The following is a 12,684-nucleotide window of genomic DNA, read 5'->3' as shown; positions in this document are numbered from 1 at the left end:
AAAATAATTGAGGCAAAGATTGAGAAGATGCAAGAAATATTTAACAAAGACCTAGAAGAATTAAAGAACAAACAAACAGATGAACAATACAATAACTGAAATGAAAAATACACTAGAAGGAATCAATAGCAGAATAACTAAGGCAGAAGGACAGAGAAGGGACCTGGAAGACAGAATGGTGGAATTCACTGCCATGGAACAGAATAAAGAAAAAACAATGAAAAGAAATGAAGACACTCTAAGAGACCTCTGGGACAACATTAAGTGCACCAACATTCTCATTATAGGAGTCCCAGAAGGAGAAGAGAGAGAGAAAGGACCTGAGAAAATATTTGAAGAGATTATAGTCGAAAACTTCCCTAACATGGGAAAGGAAATAGCCACCCAAGTCCATGAAGTAATCAAATCAAGTAATCAAATTGACAATAATTAAAGACAAAGAAAAATTATTAAAAGCAAGAAGGGAAAAATGACAAATAACATACATGGGAACTCCCATAAGTTTAACAGCTGATTTCTCAGCAGAAACGCTACAATACAGAAGGGAGTGGCACAATATATTTAAAGTGATGAAAGGAAAGAACCTACAACCAAGATTACTCTACCTGACAAAGATCTCATTCAGATTCGATGGAGAAATCAAAAGCTTTACAGACAAGCAAAAGCTAAGAGAATTCAACACCACCAAACCAGCTCTACAACAAATGCTAAAGGAACTTCTCTAAGTGGGAAACACAGGAGAAGAAAAGGACCTACAAAAACAAACCCAAAACAATTAGAAAATGGTAATAGGAACATGCATATCGATAATCACCTTAAATGTGAATGGAATAAATGCTCCACCCAAAAGACACAGGCTTGCTGAATGGATACAAAAACAAGACCCGTCTATAGTCTGTCTACAAGAGACCCACTTCAGACCTAGGGACACATACAGACTGAAAGTGAAGGGATGGAAAAAGATATTCCATACAAATGGAAATCAAAAGAAAGCTGGAGTAGCAATACTCATATCAGATAAAACAGACTTTAAGATAAAGAATGTTATAAGAGACAAGAAAGGACACTCCATTACGATCAAGGGATCAATCCAAGAATAAGATATAACAGTTTAAATAAATATGCACCCAAAATAGGAGCACCTCAATACATAAGGCAAATGCTAACATCTATAAAAGAGGAAATTGGCAGTAACACAGTAATTGTGGGGGACTCTAACACCTTACTTACATCAGTGGACAGAACATCCAGACAGAAAATTAATAAGCTAACACAAGCTTTAAATGACACAATAGGCCAGATAGATTTAATTGATATTTATAGGACATTCCATCCAAAAACAGCAGATTACACTTTCTTCTCAAGTGCACATGGAGCATTCTCCAGGGTTCACATCTTGGGTCACAAATCAAGCCTTGGTAAATTTAAGAAAATTGAAATCATATCAAGCATCTTTTCTGACCACAACTCTGTGAGATTAGAAATCAATTACAGGGAAGAAAACGTAAAAAACACAAAAACATGGAGGCTAAACGATACGTTATTAAATAAGCAAGAGGTCACTGAAGAAATCAAAGAGGAAATCAAAAAATACCTAGAGACAAATAACAATGAAAACACAATGATCCAAAACCTATGGGATGCCGCAAAAGCAGTTCTACGAGGAAAGTTTATAGCAATACGAGCCTACCTCAAGGAACGAGAAAAATCTCAAATAAACAATCTAACCTTACAGCTAAAGGAACTAGAGAAAGGAGAACAAACAAAACCCAAAGTTAGCAGAAGGGAAGAAATCATAAAGATCAGAGCAGAAATAAATGAAATAGAAACAAAACAATAGCAAAAATCAATAAAACTAATAGCTGGTTCTTTGAGAAGATAAACAAAATTGATAAACCTTTAGCCAGACTCATCAAGAAAGAGAGAGAGAGGACTCAAATCAATAAAATTAGAAATGAAAAAGGAGAAATTACAACGGACACCACAGAAATACAAAGCATCCTAGGAGACTACTACAAGCAACTCTATGCCAATAAAATGGACAACCTGGAAGAAATGGACAAATTCTTAGAAAGGTATAACCTTCCAAGACTGAACCAGGAAGAAATAGAAAATATGAAGAGACCAATCACAAGTAATGAAATTGAAACTGTGATTAAAAAGTTTCCAGCAAACAAAAGTCCAGGACCAGATGGTGTCACAGGTGAATTCTATCAAACATTTAGAGAAGAGCTAACACCCATCCTTCTCAAACTCTTCCAAAAACTTGCAGGGGAAGGAACACTCCCAAACTCATTCTATGAGGCCACCATCATATAATTAAAAGGATTATACACCCTGATCAAGTGGGATTTATCCCAGGGATGCAAGGATTCTTCAATATTCGCAAATCAATCAATGTGATACACCACATGAACAAATTGAAGAATAAAAACTATATGATCATCTCAATAGATGCAGAAAAAGCTTTTGACAAAATTCAACACCCATTTATGATAAAAACTCTCCAGAGTGTGGGCATAGAGGGACTCTGCCTCAACATAATAAAGGCCATAGACGACAAACCCACAGCAAACATCATTCTCAATGGTGAAAAACTGAAAGCATTTCCTCTAAGATCAGGAACAAGACAAAGATGTCCACTCTCACCACTGTTATTCAACATAGTTTTGGAAGTCCGAGCCATGGCAATCAGAGAAGAAAAAGAAAAGGAATACAAATTGGAAAAGAAGAAGTAAAACTGTCACTGTTTGAAGATGACGTGATACTATACATAGAGAATCCAAAAGATGCCACCAGAAAACTACTAGAGCTAATCAATGAATTTGGTAAAGTTGCAGGATACAAAATTAATGCACAGAAATCTCTTGCATTCCTATACACTAATGATGAAAAATCTGAAAGAGAAATGAAGTAAACACTCCCATTTACCATTGCAACAAAAAGAATAAAATACCTAGGAATAATCCTACCTCGGGAGACAAAAGACCTGTATGCAGAAAACTACAAGACACTGTTGAAAGAAATTTAAGATGATACCAACAGATGGAGAGATACATCTTGTTGGATTGGAAGAATTAATATTGTGAAAATGGCTATACGATGCAATCCCTATCAAATTACCAATGGCATTTTTTGCTGAACTAGAACAAAAAATCTTAAAATTTGTATGGAGACACAAAAGACCCCAATAGCCAAAGCAGTCTTGAGGGAAAAAAACGGGGCTGGAGGAATCAGACTCCCTGACTTCAGACTATACTACAAAGCTACAGTAATCAAGACAATATGGTACTGGCACAAAAACAGAAATATAGATCAATGGAACAGGATGGAAAGCCCAGAGATAAACCCACGCACCTATGGTCAACTCATCTATGACAAAGGAGGCAAGGATATACAATGGAGAAAAGACAGCATCTTCAATAAGTGGTGCTGGGAAAACTGGACAGCTACATGTACAAGAATGAAATTAGAACAGTCCCTAACACCATACACAAAAATAAACTCAAAATGGATTAGAGACCTAAATGTAAGACCGGACACTATAAAACTCTTAGAGGAAAACATAAGAAGAACACTCTTTGACATAAATCACAGCAAGATCTTTTTTGATCCACCTCCTAGAGTAATGGAAATAAAAACAAAAATAAACAAATGGGACATAATGAAACTTAAAAGCTTTTGCAAAGCAAAGGAAACTACAAACAAGAGGAAAAGACAACCCTCAGAATGGGAAAAAATATTTGCAAACAAATCCACGGACAAACGATTAATCTCCAAAATATATAAACAGCTCATGCAGCTCACTATTAAAAAAAACAAACAACCCAATCCAAAAATGGGCAGAAGACCTAAATAGACATTTCTCCAAAGAAGACATACAGATGCCCAAGAGGCACATGAAAAGCTGCTCAACATCACTAATTATTAGAGAAATGCAAATCAAAACTACAATGAGGTATCACCTCACACCAGTTAGAATGGGCGTCATCAGAAAATCTACAAATAAGAAATGCTGGAGAGGGTGTGGAGAAAAGGGGACCCTCCTGCTCTGTTGGTGGGAATGTACATTGATACAGCCACTATGGGGAACAGTATGGAGATTCCTTAAAAAACTAAAAATAGAATTACCATATGACCCAGCAATCCCACTACTGGGCATATACCCTGAGAAAACCATAATTCAAAAAGAGTTATGCACCAAAATGTTCATTGCAGCTCTATTTACAATAGCCAGGACATGGAAGCAACCTAAATGTCCATTGACAGACGAATAGATAAAGAAGAAGTGGTACATATATACGATGGAATATTACTCAGCCTAAAAAGGAACGAAATTGGGTCGTTTGTAGAGACGTGGATGGGCCTAGAGACTGTCATACAGAGTGAAGTAAGTCAGAAAGAGAAAAACAAATATCGTATATTAACTCATATATGTGGAATCTAGAAAAATGGTACCAATGAACTGGTTTGCAAGGCAGAAATAGAGACACGGATGTAGAGAACAAATGTATGGACACCAAGGGAGGAAAGTGGAGGTGGGGTGGTGGTGTGATGAATTGGGAGATTGGGATTGACATATATACACTAATATGTATAAAATAGTTATCTAATAAGAACCTGCTGTATAAAAAATTACAATAAATTTTTTTTTAAATGACATAGGGAATGATACAATAAAAATTAAAAAAGAAACCCATCTTAGAAAGGCCTCAGGAGTCGGGTATGCAAGATTTGGGAAATATTTTTCAATCTTATGAATAGCAGCAAATATTATTAACATTGTTAAATATTTGTACAATTATCACAACATTTGCTTTTATATTCACCATCTTCCCTGATCTTTACCTGGCTCCTAGGAAGCAGATTTTAGTACAACTGCCATGCTATAGGGGAGAGAATGGAGGCCCAGATAGATTGTGTGTCTTAGCAGAAGCCAGACTCAAATCTCAAGCTTTGGCTCCAAATTTCATCCTCCTTCTTCTCCACCTCATGTCAACTGCTAATAATAAGTGGAAGAAAAGATGTTAAAAAAAACACAAAAAACACAAAAATGCTATTTATTCAAGTTCTTGCCTCCAAAAATCCTCACTCTAGGGTATCGGATTGTCTCCACATCCACACTCTGGGATGGTCTTTATTCTAGATGCTTTGATATTACCTGGTCAACCCCTCAGAACTGTGATAATTATGCTAGATTATTATATAATTATGCCTGTGCCCTATCACTTTTATAATACTGCCCCCAAACCTCCTCTCCCTTGTCCTTCACTGGTGAAGGATTTCATCAAAAGGAGGGTGACCTCTTTTGCTCCCATTTCTCCAGAAGATTTTGGTTGGTTGGTCTTCCCACAATGCTTTCCTTATGTCTGTTTCCCTGGCATTAGGTAAGAGGGCTCCTTTCACTTTGCTCCCACTCTCAACTCTCTGTCTCCCTCTGGCCTTCTTTGGCAGGAAGTTCTCATTCTGTACCTGTCGACCCCAAAAACATGGGGAGCATCTGAACACTTGTCCTGGCCAAGTGTTCCATTGACTATGAAAAAGGGGGCCAAGCCCTCTCCTTTAACTGCTAGAATCCAGAGTGAACACAGCTGGGACCAAGACACTCACCTCCCACTCCAAATTAGTCTACTCTTAAACTACTTATTTCTATCCTCAAAAGGATTCTTACAGCCCTGAAAAGAAAATAGAAAGGAGAAAAAGGCAAGATTATGCAACTAACTAGTTCTTCCAGTGATCCCAGGACCACTCACTGGGTCATCAGTTTTTCTTTAGGCTAAAGGCTCTGCCAGCACTTGGCTTGTCCATTCTTCGAGCTTGGCTGGATGCAGAGAGAAGGGAAGTTTATATTATTAAGCTCCAAAAGTGTCTGAAATTCTCCTTCAATTTCTCCAGCTTCCAGGCTTTCTGGTACCTGTCTTCTGCCCTTCATGTATTTTGAAATGAAAATAGCCCATAGATACAAATATTTACCAACACAGCTGTGGCATTGACTTTGGCTGACACACATGAAACAGTGCATCAGAAGCTTATCAGGAGCTCACAGCAGCCATGAGAAGGCTGGAGAAGCATGCTGGCAGAAGTCAAGGCTTGTTTGGAGGGCTGGGAGGCAAAATTGAGGAGGTGGTCACAGAGTAGAAAGTTTCTTGAAGCACTACGGCTGTCATGGATGGACCATCAACCATCTTCTATCTCTTTATCTCTTTGTTCAGGATTCAGATCCAGTTCTCTTGTCCTTACCTGGGTCATGGTCCCGCCTTTTGGCTACAGGTAGGCAGGGCACTGCCAAACTGTTATCCAGTGGGGAAAAAGTGATTCCCCCAAGGAAAATGAATCATGGTCTTCTTGGGAAGGTAGAATTGATGCTTGATAGCAGTAAAACAGCCAGTGCCTAATATAACAGTTTAACAACTATTAAAAATAGTTTAATATTCAAGAATAGAAACAAAGCATATAAATGATACAGGGAAAAGAGCAAGGTTGCACAGAGCTGGATCAACCATGCTGTAACACAATTAAGAGAACTTGGATTTAGTTTGCTAAACATTTTATAAACTGTTGAAGGAGCCAGTGAAAGACATTATATGCACCATGTTTAGTCTAAGTAAAGGCCTGGTACTCTCTAGCCACTTCCCCTAATTTCACCCGTCATACTTGCCACCCAGAGGTGTCCCTAACTTGGAGCTAGTCTCCCAGCAACGGTGAGCTGAGCTCTGCTGAGCTGGGGCTTCGGATCACTGGAAGCTTGGCTCTGCCCATGGGGCCATGTCAACGATTTCTGATGTGGCTTCCATTATGACATGACCCACTTCCCATAGTGCCTTCCACCCTCAAACCAGTTGGATTTCTTATCCTCATGTTTCCTCTTGGCCTTGAATGAGTTCCTCATTGTTGTATGGGTGTTGTCAGTCTTCTTGTTCTGGGAAAGGTTCTGGGGAAGATAGCAGGTGCCCCACCAGAAGCGAAGTCCTGTATGCTAGTCATGAACTCAACAAAGTTGTGGAGAGATCAGTGGTCCTGCCTTCTCCATGCCAGGGTGCATTGGGAGCATGGAGTGGACTGCAGAGACAGCTTCCTTGCTGAGAAAGGCTGGGATGAGACTTAATGGGATGAAACTTAACCAACCCCATGTACTCTCCTATGAGAGGGGGAGCTCACGCCAGTTATTTAGGGTTGCCTCTTCCTGGGGAATATCCTCTCCCACTAGCCTCAGAGGAGCCCAAAGCAGCCACTGGAATGGCCCTTGGATTTGTGTGTCTCCTTCTTTTTTCTTTTGAAAGTACATTCAGGGCTTTTACATTTTGTGATATTTCTAACAACCCTACAAGGTGGGCAGGGGACAGGTTTCTCTCTCTGCTATATGGATGTTGACATTAGACAGCCTGTGATGCTGTGTCTTGGAGCAGAGCTTTGACTTGGTATTGCTCATGCAGTTTGACAACAGGGAAGCATAGGCAGTGGGAATAACCTTGCCTGGCACATCCGCACTAATACTCCTGAAAATAGGACTGCAACTTCTAACACCTCATTGAAGGGCTAGCATGGCTCTTCCATGGACACCTGGTTTTGTACCCCAGGTCACTGGGGAGAAACTGAGGAAGTAGATTACATGGTCTTTTTCTTTAAGGAGCTTTCAAGTAGTTTGGCCTCTTTGATTTATTCTGACACTGTAGACAAAATATCAGTGATATTTGTTCTGCTTCTTTTCTTAAGCAAATAGATAATTGAACAAACAAAACAATTTCCTTGACGCCGTTCACCATATGGAGAAAGAGTCAGGTGTGTGAGGGTCACCTATCTTGGCAGCCTCAAACCCTCATGATAGCAGAAAAGTCAGCTGACCCCTGGGAAGTCTCTTCCCTCACCATCCCACCCCCCCATCCTCATCCAGGACCCCAGCCCCGTGAGACTCCAGACGGGGACATGCCCCCTCCCTGGCATCTCTGGAGATTTTGAATGCTCCAGGCTTCCTGTGCTGCCTGTGCCACTCACTGAGGTTATGAATCTGGGAGGCCATCGACCTTCCTGAACCCAAGCCTCCTTTTGCCTAAGGTGGGGTTGATCCCACCAGGTCTTTTGAGCATTATGAGCACTAAATGGCAAATCCATGGGGCACGTTAGGAGCTCAAGGACCATTCCCTTTTATTCCCATGGGACTCCTGCTGCTGTTTCTGCCAGTTGTTCAAAGCATCTTCTCCCAAGGCTTGCCTCTGGGTGTGACAGTCGTTCTAAGCAGAGCGCGGGCGGGGGGGTGGGGGCGGGTGGCAGATGCTGCCAAGTCCTGCTTGCTGGGTCTTTGCTACCTGGGGGCAGTGTCCCAGGCTACTGGTACCCCAGGTAGCAGGGCTGGCCATGCAGTTGAGGGGAGGTGGGAGAAATGGAGGCATGCTCACCCACTGCCCAGCAGGCTGAACAGGCCTGGGGTCTCCAGCCTCCCAGAGTTTTCAGAAAGCCAGTTGGGGCTCCTGTTAGGGCTTGGCCTGACCCTCCTGTGCTCTCCCTGCAGGACAAAGAAGTGAATCTGGAGCAGGTCCATCGGCGCATGAACAGTCTAATGGATGAAGACATTGCTCACAAGCAGATTTCCCCAGCGTCCATTGAGCTCTCGGCCCTGGAGATGGGGGGCCTGGCTCCCAGCCAGGCCTTGGAGCCGGCGCGGGAGTATCAGAACACGCAGCTCTCGGTCAGCACCTTCTTGCCGGAGCAAAGCAGCCACGGCACCAGCCGGACACTCTCGTCAGGGCCCAGCAGCAACCTGCCTCTGCCACTGAGCAGTTCGGCCACCATGCCCTCCATGCAGTGCAAACACAGGTCGCCCAACGGGGGGCTGTTCCGCCAGAGCCCCGTGAAGACCCCCATCCCCATGTCCTTCCAGCCCGTGCCTGGAGGCGTCCTTCCGGAGGCTTTGGACACCTCCCACGGCACCTCCATCTGATCGCACCGCCTGCCCTCCTGCCCACCCATCCACCCACCCGACCAGCAGAGCTTTTTAATACCAGAAAACAACATAAACCACACACACACGTGCACACACACAGAGAGACTCTTTCATTTTTCTTGTATATATGTGTAAATAATGACAGAATGGAGTGGGGTAAAAGTGTATTTTGAATATTCCCAATTTTCGAAGTCAGTAAAAAAAAAAAAACCACAAAAACTGTATGAATGACTTTGTAAATTTTGTTCTATATGAATAAAAATGCAAATTACTTGTGATCATTCTGAAGTGCCAAAGAAGCCCCCTGTTCCTGGGCCTTTCTGAGGGCGAGGGCAGGAGGGGCGATCAGATAAGGACGTCCCCTGCTGGCGGAGAGAGGAAGGTAAGCAGCCGGTCCCTTTAGAGGAGCCCCGATTGCTGCTTGCTGCCCTGTCCCATGGTTTCCTGCCATGTTCCTCCGCTCCTGGCCCTTGGTTCCCCTTAGTCCTCTCGGGTAGATAAAAGGTGAGCCTCAAGTCAGTGCTGGTCCGACCCCTGGGTCCCTGTGATGTAGGGTGATCAACTGTGCCAGTCAGCCTGGGACTGAGGAGGCTCCCGGGACACAGGACAGTCCTGTTGGTCACCCCACTGCATGTCACGGTGTGCTGTGGACCCAGGAGAAGCACCCAGGCCAATGCAACTGACTCTGAGGGCCCTGAGGCCGACATGCTCTAGGGTTATCCTGTTGGCCTTGGTTTTTACTTTCTTTTCCTAATTGGAAGAATCAACAAGTGATGGAATCTGGGAGAAGGAGGGTAGGTCCCATCATCTCCTCTGGAGACTGGGCAGAGGTGGGCTTGGCCTTGTCTGTGGGGATAGGGAGATGTGAGGTGTGATGTGTGGACCAGGTGAGGTGGGGGGAATGAGAAGCCAGGTAGGGGGAGAATATTCCCTTGGATGTGAGACCCGTGGTTTCAGGTAAAAGGATCCTGTTGGAGGAGTGGAGGGAGGTACGCCAGGTGAGCAGACCAGTGCTGCAGGTGATGGGAGTGCCCAGAGTAGATCAAAGGGATCATTTTGGTTCAGGTAAGAGGAAGCCTCAGCTCTGAGAGAAAGAACAGCGTAACTGTGTGTGATGTGGAGACAAGTAATTCCCAGGCCCCAGGGAAGTAGCCCCAAAAGTAAAAGAATGTCTCTGGGTCTTAAACACTGCAGGCAGTCTGCCAAACAGGGCCGGAACCCAGCATGAGCCCTCATACCCTGCTTTGCCACCTTCTCCAGACCAGAAACCCTCAAGCTGTGATGTGGCCCATAGCAGGGGCCCTCCTGGCTGATGGCATCATATAGTTTCTGAGATCCTCAGGCCTATCCTTGAGCTGGTGAACCTGCTAGGAAACTCTGTTTCTTAAGCCGAAGACAACCTGACAGCCCTGCCTCCCTCCATTGCCCTTTTTGGGGCAATTAAACTAGAGAACCAGAGAGGGAAAAAACAAAAACAAAGCAAAACACTAGGGGCAGAGTAATTCGAGTACTGTGAGCTGTACCTTCAAGCTCTTCTTCTGAAGACGAAGGTGATTCTGCTTTCCTAACCTGCCAGAACGTGGTGCCTACCTCTGGCACCAAAAAGGGTGGGGCTCCCTCTCCCAGCAGTAATCAGGGGGCTAAGAGCTCGGATCTGTGGTCGTGGAGAAATACAAAGTCCTACTGATTGCCTCTCCTATAGCACTGTGGAGTTACTCCAGAGATGTAGTTATGAAGGTGATAACTAGCTTGGGATTGATTTCTTTCCCAAAGTCCCGCGTGGCATGATTGAGCAGTAAGGAGCGGCTGCATCACACAGTCAGCTAAAAACACTCTGGGGAGGACGGTGTTTATAATTATGTTATTTATCTGTGGATTCTGAGAATGGCCTGATATTCATGCTACCAAGGAGATCCACTGACGCTTCTCCAATCACAGCGTGTAGAGCCCAGACCTGGGTGCACGCACATGGTGAAGCTTAGATGGGCAATGGTTACCCTGAGGGAGGACGGGCTTCATTTTCTTTCCATCAGCACTTTGAGGGGTCCTTCCCTGGATGGTCAAGTTGTCATATATATTTCTCTATTTTTTTAATCAAATTCTGGTCTCACTGCCTTATCTCACACCCAAGTCTGGTTTTTTTCATTTTTTGTTTTTGTTTTTCTCCCTGAAATGACCTGTCTTCTGGGGTATACCATGGGTATCTTCTTGGACAGTTTGCTTTGAATGGGTGTCAGGGAGAGGTGAGAGACTGTGTGTGTGTGTGTGTGTGTGTGTGTGTGTGTGTGAGAGAGAGAGAGAGAGAGAGAGAGAGAGGATGAGAGCAAGTGGATCTTTGAGGGAAAGGTATTTTGCTGATAAAAAAATATTAACACCTCATGGTGTTGTTCTTCGCCATGTTTATGTTATTTTTTAAAATTTCCTATCCTTGGCATGAGGGGAAATGATTGATATTCAAGCAAATTCTCTAGAAAAAAATTCTTCCCAACTCAGATTTCTGTGTCAGCTCAGAATGTATCTTTTTTTCACGCTTTGCTCTTTGGATTTATAACTCTGTTTAGACTATTCCATACATTTTAGGTATATTTTGTGCCTTCAGACACTGCAAATAATAATCAGCATTTGGATTAAAGTTGTTTAATAATAAAACTTGACTTTGCTCCCTATCCTCTTCTTCTGTGGGGGAAGGAATGCTATCTGCTTGTTCCTGGGCAGCAGCTGGATTCTGTCCCATTGGCGTGGACTGTTGTGAGTGAAACTTCGTTGGCCAAGTGGGTCTCAGACACGCCTAGGGGTGGAGGCATGCCCTCCTCACCCAGTGTGTATACAGAGTACCCTCACACCGACTGGGGAGCAATGTGAGAGCAGGCTGAGAAGTCATCTTAATCTTTGGTTAACCTAACAGCTTCCTGTGATATGTGATTTCTTGGGAAACTCCTTGGAGAAAATTGGGCCACACTCCATAGGGAAGTGTTCCCATGGCCTTGTGGAATGAACATCCTTTTAAGAGTTGGGTGCCTTTGTTTCTTCTCTCATCTCTACATCCACTCTGACCTTGGAGAAGTTGCTTCCTTGTGCTTTGGCCTTAGGGCTAAGGGTCTGTCATTCTTTGAGGGCCCACAGCTTGGCTTCTCAATATTTGGCCCTCAGAGGGTCTGTGGGTACCATTTTCCAGTGAACATCCACATGCGCAGTCATCTCTATGGCCCCAGGATCACCAGCCTGGGCCCTGGACCTCCAGATTCATATGCTCTCCAGACCTATCTTTTGCATCACAAGGTTCCCCTCTGACTTTTAGGCCTTTGCAGGAGAAACAGCTCCACTGCCAGCCTTGAGCCAAAGAGGACTGACCTGAGGAGTTTGGTCTTCATGATCAAGTTCTCAACTTTTAGGCACTGAAAGGAGCCTGTCTGGCCCTTGCCCTTCTATCCCCGCACCAATGAGAGGCTTCTCCAATGTTGGGTGCAGGCTCCAAAGGCTGGGGTTGGGGAGGCTGAGAACCCTTAGGCATTCCCAGGTCATCTGGACAGACAGATGGATCTGGACAGGAATCCCAAAGGGTTCTATTTTCTTAAGAAAAAGCTGCCCAGTTCCTAAATTCTAGATCCTTCTAAATCTTGCCAAGGTGAAATGAATTCCATATTTAATCTTGTCTTTTCAAGCGCTGAAAGAAGACAAAGGACACATAAAGGAAGAAAAGACCACCGACCCTAAAGAAAAGACCACTGACCCTAAAGAAAAGACCA

At 43.6% G+C, this 12,684-nt stretch overlaps 1 protein-coding gene across 5 annotated transcripts in view; it reads left to right on the top strand.

Moving 5' to 3' along the window:
• GRID1 (glutamate ionotropic receptor delta type subunit 1) overlaps positions 1-11,456 on the top strand; it is a 675,078-nt gene extending 663,622 nt beyond the window's left edge. For 2 of the 5 annotated variants that reach the window (XM_068548005.1, XM_068548004.1), the window contains one exon: positions 8,507-11,456. In XM_068548005.1, coding sequence (XP_068404106.1) covers positions 8,507-8,935 — 429 coding nt within the window. In that variant the 3' untranslated portion in view covers positions 8,936-11,456. The remainder of the gene's footprint in view (positions 1-8,506) is intronic. The other 3 variants (XM_068548008.1, XM_068548007.1, XM_068548006.1) reach the window with 3 other exon arrangements.
• Positions 11,457-12,684: the final 1,228 nt, after the last annotated feature.

Source organism: Eschrichtius robustus, chromosome 7, assembly GCF_028021215.1.
Source record: "Eschrichtius robustus isolate mEscRob2 chromosome 7, mEscRob2.pri, whole genome shotgun sequence".
Classification (NCBI taxonomy): domain Eukaryota; kingdom Metazoa; phylum Chordata; class Mammalia; order Artiodactyla; family Eschrichtiidae; genus Eschrichtius; species Eschrichtius robustus.
The sequence above is the reverse complement of the archived record's forward strand: the minus strand, read 5'-3'. Positions and strand labels throughout refer to the sequence as shown.